Source organism: Leptodactylus fuscus, chromosome 8 (assembly GCF_031893055.1).
Source record: "Leptodactylus fuscus isolate aLepFus1 chromosome 8, aLepFus1.hap2, whole genome shotgun sequence".
NCBI classification, from domain to species: Eukaryota; Metazoa; Chordata; class Amphibia; order Anura; family Leptodactylidae; genus Leptodactylus; species Leptodactylus fuscus.
In genome coordinates, this window is record NC_134272.1 from 95049599 (window position 1) to 95068806 (window position 19208).

The 19208-nt window shown below is 55.1% G+C and overlaps 1 protein-coding gene across 1 annotated transcript in view; it reads right to left on the reverse strand.

Moving 5' to 3' along the window:
• Window positions 1-602: 602 nt before the first annotated feature.
• CLASP1 (cytoplasmic linker associated protein 1) overlaps window positions 603-19208 on the reverse strand; it is a 123175-nt gene continuing 104569 nt past the window's right edge. The window contains exons 32-40 of the mRNA XM_075284706.1: window positions 11202-11345; window positions 10398-10504; window positions 8332-8482; window positions 7807-8053; window positions 7530-7720; window positions 6684-6812; window positions 3296-3502; window positions 2926-3042; window positions 603-2594 (exon numbers count right to left, since the gene is read on the reverse strand). Coding sequence (XP_075140807.1) covers window positions 2508-2594; window positions 2926-3042; window positions 3296-3502; window positions 6684-6812; window positions 7530-7720; window positions 7807-8053; window positions 8332-8482; window positions 10398-10504; window positions 11202-11345 — 1380 coding nt within the window. The 3' untranslated portion in view covers window positions 603-2507. The remainder of the gene's footprint in view (window positions 2595-2925; window positions 3043-3295; window positions 3503-6683; window positions 6813-7529; window positions 7721-7806; window positions 8054-8331; window positions 8483-10397; window positions 10505-11201; window positions 11346-19208) is intronic.

Consider the following 19208-nt stretch of genomic DNA (forward strand, 5'->3'; position numbering starts at 1 on the left):
AACACCCGGACAAGGGAAGGCAATGTCAAGGCCCTGGACAAGCCCCTCTAGGTGCACAAACTACATTCCTTCCATCTGCCTGAATTGTCTTGTCAAACCCCATGAGCTCTGCCCCTCCCCAATAATTGTAGGTCATTTCTTGTAGAGACACAGCAGACATTTGTGTCATTGTTCCAGATGTATGTATATTGTCAGATGAATGAGGTTTGTAGAGATCCGGGAACATGTAATGCTGTGTATGAACAGGACTCTATAGACCACGGCCACTCGCCCCGGGGTGATGGCCATCAACACTGCCAGCTCCAAAATGTCTCCCAAACCAATAAATACATCATTGAAGGGTGTGTAATCATTAAAAATCACCTTATGAATATGTAAATCAGCAGCAAGTGCACTGGGGGCGGTCTCAATTATTTCAATTATTAGATTTATTTGGAGACCGTTAAGATATAGACAGGGGCAGCAATGCTAATGGCGGACTAGAGCGTCAGGCCCCGCCCCCAGTGCACTTCCCAGCTGATCTGTATTCGATGAGCACTTTATATTCTAACAAGATGCCGTGTAATAGACGGGATGCGCGAGGTGAATGAAGAATCCACATGAAACATAAATTGAATTTATTCTAAAGCAAACTCAGGATTTTTTTTCTTTTCTTCTCGTTTTCTTTTTTAGCAAATTCTATCACATACAGGTTAATGCAACAAAAGAAAAAAAAAAACTGGGAAAAAAAAAATGTCTGTACAATTGTCATGATAGACGGGGAAGTGAACAATCCAGATATAATCCATGCACGTTAACCCATGTGGTGCTGGAGCCTCCCCCACCCGCTGCAGTGGTGACCCCGCCAGGGACAGAATGTCTCGGAGATCTGTACAGAATACACAGGATGGGATGCGATGGTGATAGGCAACATCCAGAGCGTCGCTCTCTGACCGTGAGCTGGGCACATGCCGCGACTACTCCGCAATACTAAGGGACGGCAAGGTGGGATTTGGTATTAAAGCTGCTTCGTTCTTATGGGAAGTTTATTCTAATCGCTCGGGCTCCCGGCTCTCAGACCTGCGCTGGTCACACAGGGCGGCGGAACGGACAAGGCGTTATCTGTGGAAAAACAAGAGGCCAGAAAAGAAAAAGAAATCCTTACAGTATCGTTTAATTCATTAGACCAATAGCCACTTCTGACAAGTACGCAGGAGCGACAGCCGAGGGCGCAGCCGCCACATTTACACCTTAACAGTCAATAAGGATCAAGCATTGCACTCCAAAACTGAATGACTACCGAGGTGCGCCCCGCCTGCGCTGCGGAGGGGGCACCGGCCATAACAACAGGCTATGAGGATACATATACACTGATCTGCACCGTCCATTACAGCGTCATACACACAGGGCAGGCGGCTCTCAGTCTCACATCAGAAATGAGGAGCGATCTATATACACGGTGATTAAATATCTTATAAATAAATCAAAGTAACAAAGACTCAACAATCCCCTAGTGTGATGGAAAACCGGATGCCCAAGATGGCGGCCCAGGAGATCCTACACTGAAGCCGCCACCGCCATCTTCTGCACCATCGGGGCCCTCGGGGGGCTTACACAGGAGACTAAGACTTAAAACAACAACGAGGTCTTTTAACCCTTCAACAGGAAGGAGCCGGTGCGTCCTCCAGAACCTGCAGCTTCGCTCTGTACAACCTTCCTGACCGTTCTCATCACCACCAATCTCATCAGGTTAAAAAATAAAGTTTAAAAGCTTTTGCCGCTGTCGGCGCCGGGCACAGACGTGTTACCGAAATAACAGAATGGCTCCTTCGCTGCTGAACTCCATCCAAATGCTACAGTGCAGATAAGATGGCGGGAAAACCGCCGAGGATTGTGGGAAGGAGAACAGGGACGGGTAAATAAGCTTCGTCCACTCACTGAATGTGAAACTGTTTAATGTGTTTAGCCGAACACTGTGTAACCAGCTCCCTCCGGGGGGGGGGGGGGGGACGTCGCCGGCCGCACTAAAAGGAGCGCGCTGAATATTTACAAAATAAAACAGCAAAAAAGGAAGGAAAAAAAAAAAAACACAAAAAGAACCAAAATCAGGAGAGAGAAGCCAAGACGGCAAAACCAGCGGCGCCTGAACATGTAAAGCCAGCGGCCGTCTTCCTTACGGGAATTATTTCATCGCTGGGTCGGAGATCTCTACATTCACATACATTTTAGTTAAATAAAATACTGATTGCAACAACTCTGGCGAGGAGGCGCGGCTGGCGGCGTCGGCGTCCTTCTTCCTTCTGGACTGGGGCAGTTAGTTTGGTTTGTTTGTTTTAGGAAATTTCAACATCTGAGAATCGCCATGTTCTGGACATCGCTGGAGCCTCGCCGGCCTCTCCAGTGGTGAAGTGGTCAGTTCTATTAGTGTTAATCGCGGCGGCCGCCATCAGACGCGTCCTGCGTACGGGAGGAGCTGGCGAACTCTCTGCCGCTACTTTCTAGAAGCTGCCCGGGACAGAATGAGGCCACTAACTGTGTGTGGAGACGTCGGAGGACGAGCTGCTGTTGCTGTTCGTGGTCTGCGCCCTTTTAATGTACAAATTTAGAAGTTTCATCTGCAGAAGACAAAAGAAAAAAGTCAATGCCCCAAAATACCAGACAGTAAATATACAGAAGTGACCGGCAGCCATTACAGGTCACACTGAAGACCTTCTCATCTCTGAGTAACCATGCAGACCACCGGGGCCGCCATCTTACTCATCTCTCAGTGTCGTATAATCCCTACGTCGGCATTATTCACTTCACTTGTTACTAAACAGTCACAGAACAAACATGGCGGCAAATAGAAAACCAGATTCTCCACAATCCATCTGAGTCTGACATGTAAAGACGGGGCATGGAAACCACTGATCGCATATTGGGGTGTCCCTGGGGCGCCCATCTTACCTTACTGCCTGTGAGTTGTGCAAGATAAGGTTTGAGTTCTTCTCCAATCACAGAATAAATAGCTACCAGACAGAAGACGCTCGCTTTACGGACGCTGCTCTCCGTATTGTCATAGCCCTGCGGGGAGAAGAAAAAACAGTAAGAACAAGGCAAAAATAACAGGAAAGCAAAGAACCAGCGATAGCAACTGGAAACCTGCGAGATCATCTTCAGGAGACTACAACACAGGAGGGGGCGGTGGGGTCACCTGTAATATGACGTGTAAAGGACACTACAACACAGGAGGGGTCACCTGGAATATGACGTGTAAAGGACACTACAACACAGGAGGGGTCACCTGGAATATGACGTGTATCAGACATAAGGTCACCTGTAATAAGCCGGGGATGATATCCTGCAGGATCTGGTGCAGGGACTCCTTGGAAATCCGCTCAATGACTTTAGTCTGCATTTTGATGGCGGCGAGGTTGATGGGATAGTCGGCCGTCTGGATGATGGGACATAGGACCTTGATGCACTGCTCCGGGTGTATAGAGCTGGCCAGGGTGGAGGCGGCTTCTTCTGCTGCTCTGACAACCTGAAATACACACAACAATCTGCACTGGAACAAATAGTGACAACCGCATAACATCTGCAAGATACTGAAGAGAAGTCTGGTTGTATTCTCAGATGAGTTATAGTACATGCGAGTACATGCGGCCATAGGCAATGAGCTGCGACCACAATACACAAGAGGATGGAGCTGACACTTGGCTGGAGTCTTCGCCTGGCTCTATGGACACCAGGTTACCGTCTCCTTATAAGCTATAAGGGGCTGAAGGTGACATTTCCACCAGGGCCATGGCGGTATACAAGGAATTGCCTCATATCACAACGCTGGAGGTTTCTCACTCAGATTTTTGCTGCATTGGGAGGATCTGGGATGAGTGAACGCCCCGAGGCTGCAGGTGCTGGCAGTGGTGCGAGGGTCATCTAAGGATTCGGGAGCAGAAAGTCTGTATAGCAGAAGGGAAAAGATGTGTGGGCGAGAACGTTCTGTGCACAGAGGAGCGATGGGAGAAACTTATTACTAGGAGGCGGGTGTGGGGTGTCGGCAGTAATCTGCTTCCTAGGAAAGGTCGCCATATATTACCCCCCCTAGACCTCACTAATAAAGTGGCGTGAGACGGGCAACAGACTACTGCCAGATCAACAGAACATTAGAATGGGATCTGCCAGGACTGATCTCTCCTGTCGGCATCTTTAGAGACAACATGGTGGTGACGTTGCCGTCCTTCAGCCTCCCTCCTGCAGTGCCCCGGACTATCTAGAAGATGGACGTTGCGCTGTACAAGGAGCAGGTTGCAGCCAGAGGGTAATATATTCTGCAGCGGCTCTCGCTCATTAGTCTCGGTGGTTGCGTGCACAGGAATCTAGCAGTAAATATTAACCCGCACGGCCACAACTTCACCTGGACGAGCCGCACTTTATCGCTGCCGGGTCATGGACACAAAGTAAAAGTCTGATTTATAAACTCTGAGATCTCACATCACAAATAACATCGACTAAAAATGTAACGTGTGTCTGCAGCGCGGAACATGAGATATAGACGAGCTCCATATACCCGACAACATACGCCACATATATACACGTAATGGGGACACCGCGCTCGATGGAACAGGAACTCACAATCTCATTACTTCAGGCTTCATTAGTTTTTTCAGCTCTAAACTTGAGTAAAACATTAATGAGTAACTCCGATCACTAGAATGCGAGGAGGAGGAGCTACGACTCATAACATGGCGTACGGGGCCAGCGCAACGCGGTACAACTGCTGTCAATCATACGGGAAGGTGAGGCGCACAAGATGGCAGGATAGCTCTGAATGTTCTCTACAATGGCGGAGACATCACCGTCCTCAGAATATTCGTCTCCGGGAAGAGTCCGACACGTCTCAACCTGATGGAGCAGAGAGGAGGGAACCAAAGACCACGGGATAGGAAACCGGTGGCGAATCCGCTATAGATGGGGTCTCCGCAGCCTCACACAGGGGTCCCCCCTGCACCCCGAAACACGCTGGTTTTAAAGGAGACAATTTGTATTATGGTTGTGGAAGAACGTGTCCCTGGTGTCACAGTCACATCTCCTCGGCAGTGAGCCGCCATATAACACTCGGCTCACGTCTGAGCAGCGACAGCCCAGGATGGCACCGAGTCAGTTTTACTAGGAACGCAGCCCTGGCCAGGAGTCAAATAGTCAGACGAGTGAACACCAAGAACACAATGTCTCCTGGAAGCTTATCAGCAAATCTAACAAACCTCGGACTGTTCACCTGCAACGCTCCATTTATACCTGTGAGACCAAAGCCAAGAGCGTCAGACGTGTCCACAGCAAGAGCCACAAGGAAAAGATCAGAATCTGCGGCAGATCCCAGGAGATCGGGCCACACACGGAGGAATGGACGCCGCAACGTCATCACTAGGGGTGCAGATACTTAAAGGGCCAGTCCAGTCTTATGTAACGAAGGAGAACAAAGGCACGGCCATATTATCTAGAGATTCAATTTCTCACCATTGTCGGGATCTTCAATAGCAAATAAACCAAATATGGCCTAGGCCCGCTCATACAGCTGAAGGGGGCGTTACAAGGCATCCGTGTAGGTCACAGCGATCAGCGTCAGGGCTATAAGTGTATACGGAGGACTAGTCAGGACTATAAGTGTATACGGAGGACTAGTCAGGAATATAAGTGTATACGGAGGACTAGTCAGGACTATAAGTGTATACGGAGGACTAGTCAGGACTATAAGTGTATACGGAGGACTAGTCAGGACTATAAGTGTATAAGGAGGACTAGTCAGGACTATAAGTGTATACGGAGGACTAGTCAGGACTATAAGTGTATACGGAGGACTAGTCAGGACTATAAGTGTATACGGAGGACTAGTCAGGACTATAAGCGTATACGGAGGACTAGTCAGGACTATAAGTGTATACGGAGGACTAGTCAGGACTATAAGCGTATACGGAGGACTAGTCAGGACTATAAGTGTATACGGAGGACTAGTCAGGACTATAAGCGTATACGGAGGACTAGTCAGGACTATAAGTGTATACGGAGGACTAGTCAGGACTATAAGTGTATACGGAGGACTAGTCAGGACTATAAGTGTATACGGAGGACTAGTCAGGACTATAAGCGTATACGGAGGACTAGTCAGGACTATAAGCGTATACGGAGGACTAGTCAGGACTATAAGCGTATACGGAGGACTAGTCAGGACTATAAGCGTATACGGAAGACTAGTCAGGACTATAAGCGTATACGGAGGACTAGTCAGGACTATAAGCGTATACGGAGGACTAGTCAGGACTATAAGCGTATACGGAGGACTAGTCAGGACTATAAGCGTATACGGAGGACTAGTCAGGACTATAAGTGTATACGGAGGACTAGTCAGGACTATAAGTGTATACGGAGGACTAGTCAGGACTATAAGCGTATACGGAGGACTAGTCAGGACTATAAGCGTATACGGAGGACTAGTCAGGACTATAAGTGTATACGGAGGACTAGTCAGGACTATAAGTGTATACGGAGGACTAGTCAGGACTATAAGCGTATACGGAGGACTAGTCAGGACTATAAGCAGGTAATGGCGACTAATAGAAATATAAAGTTTGCAAACAAGAAAGACATTTCTCCGACTGGACTGATGAGCTGGAGACTCTGCAGCCGCTATAGGACGTGTCTTCCGCCATACACTGCTCTGGTGTTACCTCCTTGTGAGAATCCTTGTGCGCCTCCAGCGTCTTCATGATCGTCAGCTCTGCGTAGTTCTTGAACCTCGCCGGTTGGTTCCTCAGGATTTCTCGGAGAACTCTCAACGCCAACGCTCGAATCGCATGCTGAGAAATGAAGAAAATCTGTGAGAAAAAGACGACAAAACCCGAAAAGCACAACCCCCCCTCCCCCACAAACAAATCTACAACCAGAGGTCACGGAAAATCCCCAATCTAAATCCTGCTCACTCTCCACCGCTTGCAGTCAGAGAATGGAGACTTGTCCTGTCCTTACATATGGAGGGTGCGATGTGTCCTGACCGTGTCCTGGTCACACAGGGCTGGACACATTACACGGGTGAAACACTGACCCAAAGTCGTAGTAAAATGGCCGACACTTCAGGCCTGGTCTCATGTGCACATTGCTCTCACTGCAGAAAGAAGACTAGAGATGAGTGAGTACTGTTCGGATCAGCCGATCCGAACAGCACGCACGCATTGAAATGAATGGACGTAGCCGGCACGCGGGGCATTAAGTGGTCAGCCGGCGTCAAAGCGGAAGTACCAGCTGCATCCATTCATTTCAATGCGTGCGTGCTGTTCGGATCGGCTGATCTCGCTCATCTCTACAGAAGACCCTAGTATTGGCCTGTACGCTATGGATCAGCATATATAGCCATTCATCTATACAGCCCCATACACGGGGCAGTGTCCGGCCTGCACAATATGGACGACATCCGATACCCGTTTTACAGCAGCTCAGTCCATGGGTCTGTGAGATTGGTTGTGTTACAGCCCCATACACGTGGCTGATACCGATATCATCTGCTTTCCAGCTCTTACATCTTTGTCTCCCAGAGTCTCCAGGAGGAGGAGGAGGATGGTCTTGAAATGCTCTTCCCAGACCCCCAGGTTGTCCTCTCGTGTGATCTTCAGCAGCTCGCACAAGGCTCCTTTCCTCTCCTCCACCCGTTCATTGTGATTGGACAGTTCCTTTAACAGGTCGGCGACTAAGTCTGAGTGATCGATAGGAACTGCAGAGATAAACGGAAATAGTGAGGGGGAGCCGAGTACTGACAGAAAACTGAAGCCAGTCCATGAAATAGTGAAGGCAACGAACCATCGCGCAGCTGGTCCATGTCGTCATCAAACACGGCTTCCTTCAGAGCGGTCTTGTCGTAACTGTTGATGGAGTCGGAGTACGGATACGGGCTGTAGTCTCGCCCACGTGGCCCAGTAAACGCTCGAGGAGGCTGAGTGTTCAGTAATGAAGTCTTGTTATCGAGCGCCATTCGGCCACCTTCCACCATGTCAGAGCCACCACGGAGGTCGCTGACCGGAGACGCCATTCCTGCCTCCCTGGAGACCTTGGAGAAAGGACAAAGAGTCAGAATTGCTTTCACTCCTGGTCTAACCAAGTGCACACCCTTCAGACGGGAGACCCCTTTAGGGTCACAATGATTACTCTGCAGATTGCAGGATCACTCATGGACTGCACAAAGTCGTGGTTTAGCTTTTACCATTGATGCAAGTCTACGGTAACCAGGAGCCATCACTAGTGCCCAGACACAGCGATCAGTAATACACTGTGATCAATCTACAAGGCCTCGCTCTTCACATCACATTCTCCTCACCCAGATCTTACCAGATCACCATCTTTCCTTGGATCCCTCTTCACTGGCTCATTGAGATCTTCTTGGCTGCGGAAGCTGAATTTCTCGATGGCCTCGGTGACCCCGCGGAGGGAGCTGTAGATTTCATCAGAATTCAGGTTTTCAGTGTCATAATCCAGCAAACTGCAGAAGAGAGAAAATACCAGAAAGCTCAATGAGGAGCCGGAACGTGTCACATGCGAAGAAATCAGCAATGAAACCAAGCAGATGAAAGCGTCATGGGATGAGGGACAAAGCCCGGCGCCGCTCGGTCCGATAACTAGCGCCGGAAAACCAGGACCGCAGCGGAGCGGCAACTGGAGGTCTGGTGTCAAGCCGTAAATCTGATCCCAATCCCTCCAATATGGCGGCTCACACACAACATGCACATGCTGCTCCAGAAGAGGAAGGCGCCGGCGATCGCAGGTCCTAAGAAACAACACTGGAAAAACTATTTTTTTTTTTATTTTTTCTATGAAAATTGTGAGCCCTTATAGGGATATATATACTTATACTGTGTGTATACATACATATATATATATATATATTATATATAGGGATCACAATGTACATTTTTTTCCCATTTAAGTATGTCTTTGTAGAATGGGAAGAAATCCATGCAAACACGGGGAGAACATACAAACTCCTTGCAGATGTTGTTCCTGGCAGGATTCGAACCCAGGACTCCAGTGCTGCAAGGCTACAGTGCTAACCACTGAGCCACCGTGTTGCCCCTACAATGAGTGATGAATGCCATGAAGGGGTTACATGGAAGGTGCAGCACAAGCTGTAGTCAGCCAATACAGGGGGGGGGGGGGCTTCATGTACTGATGATGGCGGAGACAGTGAGCAATGCCGTGCAGGCGCACCCACAGAAGAAGGGGGTCCGAATATTATTGCATCTGATGATAGTAGAAATGTGAGTGCAGAATCCGCTCACCGCAGAGCAGGAACAACACGATGCAATAAAGAAAGCAAAACACAGAGAGATGGGAACGTATGAGGAGATTAATTCACATCTACAGGAGAATGAGCCCCAACCTCCATCTAGGAAACCAGTAGTGAAGCCATGATGGAAGAGCGGCTCCTCCCTGTACACATGGACTACACATCACATCTCATCCTGCGTATCATCCATATAATCCAACCAAACCAAATCATCCCACACACAGAACAGACAGACGAGGAAAGGAAAGCAACTGGATGGGAGAAACCTCCCAGGATGATGTGATGGAGGCTGTGGGTATATACGGAGGCAAGGACGTCCTGATATACAGAGTAATACAAGGCCACAAGTGGCGGTAATAAGAAATGTGACATGAGATGGAAGAGGTCACCGAGTGAATATGGAGGAATCACATGTAGCACTGAGCAGGCTGCAGAGCGCCCGGACGACTTGTGAGACACATAATGGGGTTAGACAGCGATGGAGGAGGCCTGGAGAGTCTGTCAGTACTCCGACCCCACAGCCGGATGCAACGTGAGGACGATAGGAAGAGAGAGGGGAGGTACAATGCTGCAGGTTCATGCAATGTCTGATACAGGTTATAGCGACATCAAATATCTGTCAGATCCACAAGATGTGACCGATCTCTACAGAGCGTGAAGTGCAGAACGTTCAGGATCTCTCCATGTCTGAGTGCAAGAAAGTAAATTGTCCGAACATTATAACACCCAGTAATAATGCCTGCACCGCGATGAGTGTTGTCCTCCAATATATGGTCAGTAGGCACAAAGCAAGTCCTCCTATAGCCCCCTGAGAATGGACAGAGGAATCCCCGGACCCCATAGGCAGCCCTGTTCACCCCTGGCTCAGAAACAGTGTAGAAACTGAAGCCATAGCGAAGACTCGCCAGCAAGTGGCCAAGCAAGACAGTGGCACCAAAGATTCGTGTCCCTAATGTGCAGACCCTGAGCACATGGAGCCTAGAGACAAGTGATGGGTGAGGAGCGCAGGACTCCTCTACTACTGACACACCATGAGCAGGAAAGCTGTGGCCAGATGAGAGTATTACAGGTCATACATGGGGGGGGGGGGGGGGGACGGACACATCTTTACCTTGGGGAGAGACCTCCATGAGAACAGTTGGTTGGAGACGTTAAAGGACTGGACCGGCTGCTTGAATGTCGGGAGGGGGTCCGGCCCATTGTATTGCTCGGGGAGCCCTGAAAGCAGAAAGAGATTATAGTTATCATCTGATGTGTCATGTAGGGAGGGGCAAAGAGGTCTCATCAGAAGCCCCATTAAGGGGTTAAATACCCATCAACACCTGACGGATGTCACAGCTCAGGCGGATACAGGCCTGGACTTATAGGACGGTTCTATTTTACCTGCACTGATACATTGTAACGGTCAGGACAAAGGGCATAACACAAAGTCTGTCTAGACGGATACGACCTCCTGTTTATGGGATGGGGGGGGTCTCTGCACCTGCTTTCTTAGTGGGGGGTTAGTGAGGCTTTCAGCCAGAAGTTTTCTTCTTACATCGGAGGTTTTGTTATTTTTGTAACGGTTTAATTAGCAATTCCCAACCTAACGGATCAAATCTACTAACGACACTGCAGAGACCAATGTACTCGCCTTCACCACATTGATGTGATGAGCGGCCTCAGCCTTAGAGGAGCTGAAGAAGCGGACAACTAACAGGAGGAGTAAACGTAAGAGCGGTCCGGGGCGCAGGTCTGAGATATATCTGGAGCGGTTACACGCTCAGGATCAGAGACATCGCAGTATTGTCACCTAAATTACAGGGCTGCTGAGAAAACTGAGAACTCATTACCAGCAAACACTGGAGACCTGGCAGCTAAACCCTGCACCACTACTACAGAACAGAGGTGGCGCCATCCGCTGCTGCGCTCCTACCATGCTGCTGTTGCTGGAGTTCTTCAGATGGTTGTGCAGTAGTTTTGTTGCGCCGTCCTGGAATGTTTTCGGCAATGCTCCCAGTAACATGGTGAACTCCGGGGTATTCAACTCAAACAGGGAGATGAGGACGATCTGCGCGGCCTAAAATGAGAGAAATCAGAGAGTCAGACAGAAGAGTGCGCGGCCACATACATGGACATTACAGTCTGTAATACTGGGTACGAGACATGAGCAGTGCGCAAGGTATAGCGAGCAACCGGAGCGTGCAGGGATCGCATTCATGTAGGTGTCAGGTATACAGGGCCACAGTCAGGAACACTCTCATATAGACTACTAATACTCACAGTATATAACAGGCCCATATACACAGAGGGGAGTGCGAGCAAACGGGGGGGAGGCCCGCACACAATGAGGGACCGCGAGGAGACAGGAGGACCTGCACACAATGAGGGACCGCGAGGAGACAGGGGGGCCTGCACAAAAGGAGGGACCGCGAGGAGACAGGGGGGCGCACACAAGGAGGGACCGCGAGGAGACAGGAGGACCTGCACACAATGAGGGACCGCGAGGAGACAGGAGGACCCAGAAACAAGGAGGGACCACAAGGAGACAGGGGGGCCTGCACACAATGAGGGACCGCGAGGAGACAGGAGGACCTGCACACAAGGAGGGACCACGAGGAGACAGGAGGACCCAGAAACAAGGAGGGACCACAAGGAGACAGGGGGGCCTGCACACAAGGAGGGACCACAAGGAGACAGGGGGGCCTGCACACAAGGAGGGACCACAAGGAGACAGGGGGGCCTGCACACAAGGAGGGACCGCGAGGAGACAGGGGGGCGCACACAAGGAGGGACCGCGAGGAGACAGGAGGACCTGCACACAAGGAGGGACCACGAGGAGACAGGGGGGCGCACACAAGGAGGGACCGCGAGGAGACAGGAGGACCTGCACACAAGGAGGGACCACGAGGAGACAGGAGGACCTGCACACAAGGAGGGACCACGAGGAGACAGGGGGGCGCACACAAGGAGGGACCGCGAGGAGACAGGAGGACCTGCACACAAGGAGGGACCGCGAGGAGACAGGAGGACCTGCACACAAGGAGGGACCACGAGGAGACAGGAGGACCCAGAAACAAGGAGGGACCACAAGGAGACAGGGGGGCCTGCACACAAGGAGGGACCGCGAGGAGACAGGAGGACCCAGAAACAAGGAGGGACCGCGAGGAGACAGGGGGGCCTGCACACAAGGAGGGACCACGAGGAGACAGGGGGGCGCACACAAGGAGGGACCGCGAGGAGACAGGAGGACCTGCACACAAGGAGGGACCGCGAGGAGACAGGAGGACCTGCACACAATGAGGGACCGCGAGGAGACAGGAGGACCCAGAAACAAGGAGGGACCACAAGGAGACAGGGGGGCCTGCACACAATGAGGGACCGCGAGGAGACAGGAGGACCTGCACACAAGGAGGGACCACGAGGAGACAGGAGGACCCAGAAACAAGGAGGGACCACAAGGAGACAGGGGGGCCTGCACACAAGGAGGGACCACGAGGAGACAGGAGGACCCAGAAACAAGGAGGGACCACAAGGAGACAGGGGGGCCTGCACACAAGGAGGGACCACAAGGAGACAGGGGGGCCTGCACACAAGGAGGGACCGCGAGGAGACAGGGGGGCGCACACAAGGAGGGACCGCGAGGAGACAGGAGGACCTGCACACAAGGAGGGACCACGAGGAGACAGGGGGGCGCACACAAGGAGGGACCGCGAGGAGACAGGAGGACCTGCACACAAGGAGGGACCACGAGGAGACAGGAGGACCTGCACACAAGGAGGGACCACGAGGAGACAGGAGGACCTGCACACAAGGAGGGACCACGAGGAGACAGGGGGGCGCACACAAGGAGGGACCGCGAGGAGACAGGAGGACCTGCACACAAGGAGGGACCACGAGGAGACAGGAGGACCCAGAAACAAGGAGGGACCACAAGGAGACAGGGGGGCGCACACAAGGAGGGACCGCGAGGAGACAGGAGGACCTGCACACAAGGAGGGACCGCGAGGAGACAGGAGGACCTGCACACAAGGAGGGACCACGAGGAGACAGGAGGACCCAGAAACAAGGAGGGACCGCGAGGAGACAGGAGGACCTGCACACAAGGAGGGACCACAAGGAGACAGGAGGACCTGCACACAAGGAGGGACCGCGAGGAGACAGGGGGGCGCACACAAGGAGGGACCACGAGGAGACAGGGGGGCGCACACAAGGAGGGACCGCGAGGAGACAGGAGGACCTGCACACAAGGAGGGACCGCGAGGAGACAGGAGGACCTGCACACAAGGAGGGACCGCGAGGAGACAGGGGGGCGCACACAAGGAGGGACCACGAGGAGACAGGGGGGCGCACACAAGGAGGGACCGCGAGGAGACAGGGGGGAGCACACAAGGAGGGACCACGAGGAGACAGGGGGGCGCACACAAGGAGGGACCGCGAGGAGACAGGGGGGCGCACACAAGGAGGGACCGCGAGGAGACAGGAGGACCTGCACACAAGGAGGGACCACGAGGAGACAGGAGGACCCAGAAACAAGGAGGGACCGCGAGGAGACAGGAGGAACTGCACACAAGGAGGGACCGCGAGGAGACAGGGGGGCCTGCACACAAGGAGGGACCGCGAGGAGACAGGAGGACCTGCACACAAGGAGGGACCGCGAGGAGACAGGGGGGCGCACACAAGGAGGGACCGCGAGGAGACAGGGGGGCGCACACAAGGAGGGACCGCGAGGAGACAGGAGGACCCAGAAACAAGGAGGGACCGCGAGGAGACAGGGGGGCCTGCACACAAGGAGGGACCACGAGGAGACAGGGGGGCGCACACAAGGAGGGACCGCGAGGAGACAGGAGGACCTGCACACAAGGAGGGACCGCGAGGAGACAGGAGGACCCAGAAACAAGGAGGGACCACAAGGAGAAAGGGGGACCCAGAAACAAGGAGGGACCGCGAGGAGACAGGAGGACCTGCACACAAGGAGGGACCACAAGGAGACAGGAGGACCTGCACACAAGGAGGGACCATGAGGAGACAGGAGGACCTGCACACAAGGAGGGACCATGAGGAGACAGGGGGGCCTGCACAAAAGGAGGGACCGCGAGGAGACAGGAGGACCTGCACACAAGGAGGGACCACGAGGAGACAGGAGGACCCAGAAACAAGGAGGGACCACAAGGAGACAGGGGGGCCTGCACACAAGGAGGGACCACGAGGAGACAGGGGGACCTGCACACAAGGAGGGACCACAAGGAGACAGGAGGACCTGCACACAAGGAGGGACCATGAGGAGACAGGAGGACCTGCACACAAGGAGGGACCATGAGGAGACAGGAGGACCTGCACACAAGGAGGGACCACGAGACAGGAGGACCCAGAAACAAGGAGGGACCACAAGGAGACAGGGGGGCCTGCACACAAGGAGGGACCACGAGGAGACAGGGGGGCGCACACAAGGAGGGACCGCGAGGAGACAGGGGGGCGCACACAAGGAGGGACCGCGAGGAGACAGGGGGGCGCACACAAGGAGGGACCGCGAGGAGACAGGAGGACCTGCACACAAGGAGGGACCGCGAGGAGACAGGGGGGCGCACACAAGGAGGGACCACGAGGAGACAGGAGGACCCAGAAACAAGGAGGGACCGCGAGGAGACAGGAGGAACTGCACACAAGGAGGGACCACGAGGAGACAGGGGGGCGCACACAAGGAGGGACCGCGAGGAGACAGGAGGACCCAGAAACAAGGAGGGACCGCGAGGAGACAGGAGGACCTGCACACAAGGAGGGACCGCGAGGAGACAGGGGGGCCTGCACACAAGGAGAGACCACGAGGAGACAGGAGGACCCAGAAACAAGGAGGGACCGCGAGGAGACAGGAGGACCTGCACACAAGGAGGGACCGCGAGGAGACAGGAGGACCTGCACACAAGGAGGGACCACGAGGAGACAGGAGGACCTGCACACAAGGTTGGACCATGAGGAGACAGGAGGACCTGCACACAAGGAGGGACCGCGAGGAGACAGGAGGAACTGCACACAAGGAGGGACCGCGAGGAGACAGGGGGGCGCACACAAGGAGGGACCACGAGGAGACAGGGGGGCGCACACAAGGAGGGACCGCGAGGAGACAGGAGGACCTGCACACAAGGAGGGACCGCGAGGAGACAGGAGGACCCAGAAACAAGGAGGGACCACAAGGAGACAGGGGGACCCAGAAACAAGGAGGGACCGCGAGGAGACAGGAGGACCTGCACACAAGGAGGGACCACAAGGAGACAGGAGGACCTGCACACAAGGAGGGACCATGAGGAGACAGGAGGACCTGCACACAAGGAGGGACCGCGAGGAGACAGGAGGACCTGCACACAAGGAGGGACCACGAGGAGACAGGAGGACCCAGAAACAAGGAGGGACCACAAGGAGACAGGAGGAACTGCACACAAGGAGGGACCACGAGGAGACAGGGGGGCGCACACAAGGAGGGACCGCGAGGAGACAGGGGGGCGCACACAAGGAGGGACCGCGAGGAGACAGGGGGGCGCACACAAGGAGGGACCGCGAGGAGACAGGGGGGCGCACACAAGGAGGGACCGCGAGGAGACAGGGGGGCGCACACAAGGAGGGACCACGAGGAGACAGGAGGACCCAGAAACAAGGAGGGACCGCGAGGAGACAGGAGGACCCAGAAACAAGGAGGGACCGCGAGGAGACAGGAGGACCTGCACACAAGGAGGGACCACGAGGAGACAGGAGGACCTGCACACAAGGAGGGACCGCGAGGAGACAGGAGGACCTGCACACAAGGAGGGACCACGAGGAGACAGGAGGACCTGCACACAAGGTTGGACCATGAGGAGACAGGAGGACCTGCACACAAGGAGGGACCGCGAGAAGACAGGAGGAACTGCACACAAGGAGGGACCGCGAGGAGACAGGAGGACCTGCACACAAGGAGGGGACTGCGAGGAGACAGGAGGACCTGCACACAAGGAGGGGACTGCGCGCAGACAGGGGGGCGCACACAAGGAGGGACCGCGAGGAGACAGGAGGACCTGCACACAAGGAGGGACCACGAGGAGACAGGAGGACCTGCACACAAGGAGGGGACTGCGCGCAGACAGGGGGGCGCACACAAGGAGGGACCGCGAGGAGACAGGAGGACCTGCACACAAGGAGGGACCACGAGGAGACAGGAGGACCTGCACACAAGGAGGGACCGCGAGGAGACAGGAGGACCTGCACACAAGGAGGGACCGCGAGGAGACAGGAGGACCTGCACACAAGGAGGGACCGCGAGGAGACAGGAGGACCTGCACACAAGGAGGGGCCGCGAGGAGACAGGAGGACCTGCACACAAGGAGGGACCGCGAGGAGACAGGAGGAACTGCACACAAGGAGGGACCGCGAGGAGACAGGAGGACCTGCACACAAGGAGGGGACTGCGAGGAGACAGGAGGACCTGCACACAAGGAGGGGACTGCGAGGAGACAGGAGGACCTGCACACAAGGAGGGGCCGCGAGGAGACAGGAGGACCTGCACACAAGGAGGGACCGCGAGGAGACAGGAGGACCTGCACACAAGGAGGGGCCGCGAGGAGACAGGAGGACCTGCACACAAGGAAGGACCGCGAGGAGACAGGGGGGCCTGCACACAAGGAGGGACCGCGAGGAGACAGGAGGACCTGCACACAAGGAGGGACCACAAGGAGACAGGAGGACCTGCACACAAGGAGGGACCATGAGGAGACAGGAGGACCTGCACACAAGGAGGGACCATGAGGAGACAGGAGGACCTGCACACAAGGAGGGACCGCGAGGAGACAGGAGGACCTGCACACAAGGAGGGACCACGAGGAGACAGGAGGACCCAGAAACAAGGAGGGACCACAAGGAGACAGGGGGGCCTGCACACAAGGAGGGGACTGCGAGGAGACAGGAGGACCCAGAAACAAGGAGGGACCACAAGGAGACAGGGGGGCCTGCACACAAGGAGGGACCGCGAGGAGACAGGGGGGCCTGCACACAAGGAGGGACCACGAGGAGACAGGGGGGCGCACACAAGGAGGGACCACGAGGAGACAGGGGGGCGCACACAAGGAGGGACCACGAGGAGACAGGGGGGCGCACACAAGGAGGGACCGCGAGGAGACAGGGGGGCGCACACAAGGAGGGACCGCGAGGAGACAGGGGGGCGCACACAAGGAGGGACCGCGAGGAGACAGGAGGACCTGCACACAAGGAGGGACCACGAGGAGACAGGGGGGCGCACACAAGGAGGGACCACGAGGAGACAGGGGGGCGCACACAAGGAGGGACCGCGAGGAGACAGGGGGGCGCACACAAGGAGGGACCGCGAGGAGACAGGGGGGCGCACACAAGGAGGGACCACGAGGAGACAGGAGGACCCAGAAACAAGGAGGGACCGCGAGGAGACAGGAGGACCTGCACACAAGGAGGGACCGCGAGGAGACAGGGGGGCCTGCACACAAGGAGAGACCACGAGGAGACAGGAGGACCTGCACACAAGGAGGGACCACGAGGAGACAGGAGGACCTGCACACAAGGAGGGACCACGAGGAGACAGGAGGACCTGCACACAAGGAGGGACCGCGAGGAGACAGGAGGACCTGCACACAAGGAGGGACCACGAGGAGACAGGAGGACCTGCACACAAGGAGGGACCGCGAGGAGACAGGAGGACCTGCACACAAGGAGGGACCGCGAGGAGACAGGAGGACCTGCACACAAGGTTGGACCATGAGGAGACAGGAGGACCTGCACACAAGGAGGGACCGCGAGGAGACAGGAGGAACTGCACACAAGGAGGGACCGCGAGGAGACAGGAGGACCTGCACACAAGGAGGGGACTGCGAGGAGACAGGAGGACCTGCACACAAGGAGGGACCGCGAGGAAACAGGGGGACCCAGAAACAAGGAGGGACCGCGAGGAGACAGGAGGACCTGCACACAAGGAGGGACCGCGAGGAGACAGGAGGACCTGCACACAAGGAGGGACCGCGAGGAGACAGGAGGACCTGCACACAAGGAGGGACCGCGAGGAAACAGGGGGACCCAGAAACAAGGAGGGACCGCGAGGAGACAGGAGGACCTGCACACAAGGAGGGACCGCGAGGAGACAGGAGGACCTGCACACAAGGAGGGACCACGAGGAGACAGGAGGACCTGCACACAAGGAGGGACCGCGAGGAGACAGGAGGACCTGCACACAAGGAGGGACCGCGAGGAGACAGGGGGACCCAGAAACAAGGAGGGACCACGAGGAGACAGGAGGACCCAGAAACAAGGAGGGACCACGAGGAGACAGGAGGACCTGCACACAAGGAGGGACCGCGAGGAGACAGGAGGACCTGCACACAAGGAGGGACCATGAGGAGACAGGAGGACCCAGAAACAAGGAGGGACCGCGAGGAGACAGGAGGACCTGCACACAAGGAGGGACCGCGAGGAGACAGGAGGACCTGCACACAAGGAGGGACCGCGAGGAGACAGGAGGACCCAGAAACAAGGAGGGACCGCGAGGAGACAGGAGGACCTGCACACAAGGAGGGACCGCGAGGAGACAGGAGGACCTGCACACAAGGAGGGACCGCGAGGAGACAGGAGGACCTGCACACAAGGAGGGACCGCGAGGAGACAGGAGGACCTGCACACAAGGAGGGGACTGCGCGCAGACAGGAGGACCTGCACACAAGGAGGAACCGCGAGGAGACAGGAGGACCTGCACACAAGGAGGGACCGCGAGGAGACAGGAGGACCTGCACACAAGGAGGGACCATGAGGAGACAGGGGGCCTCATTGTCTAGGACATTATAAGCAGCTGAATCGAGCAGGATCTTTATTTTTTTGCTTGTTTTCAGGGGGGGGGGGGGCAGATTCAGAATATAATTTGGGGCTGATTTTGGAGGTGGAATCCTGAAATTCCATCATG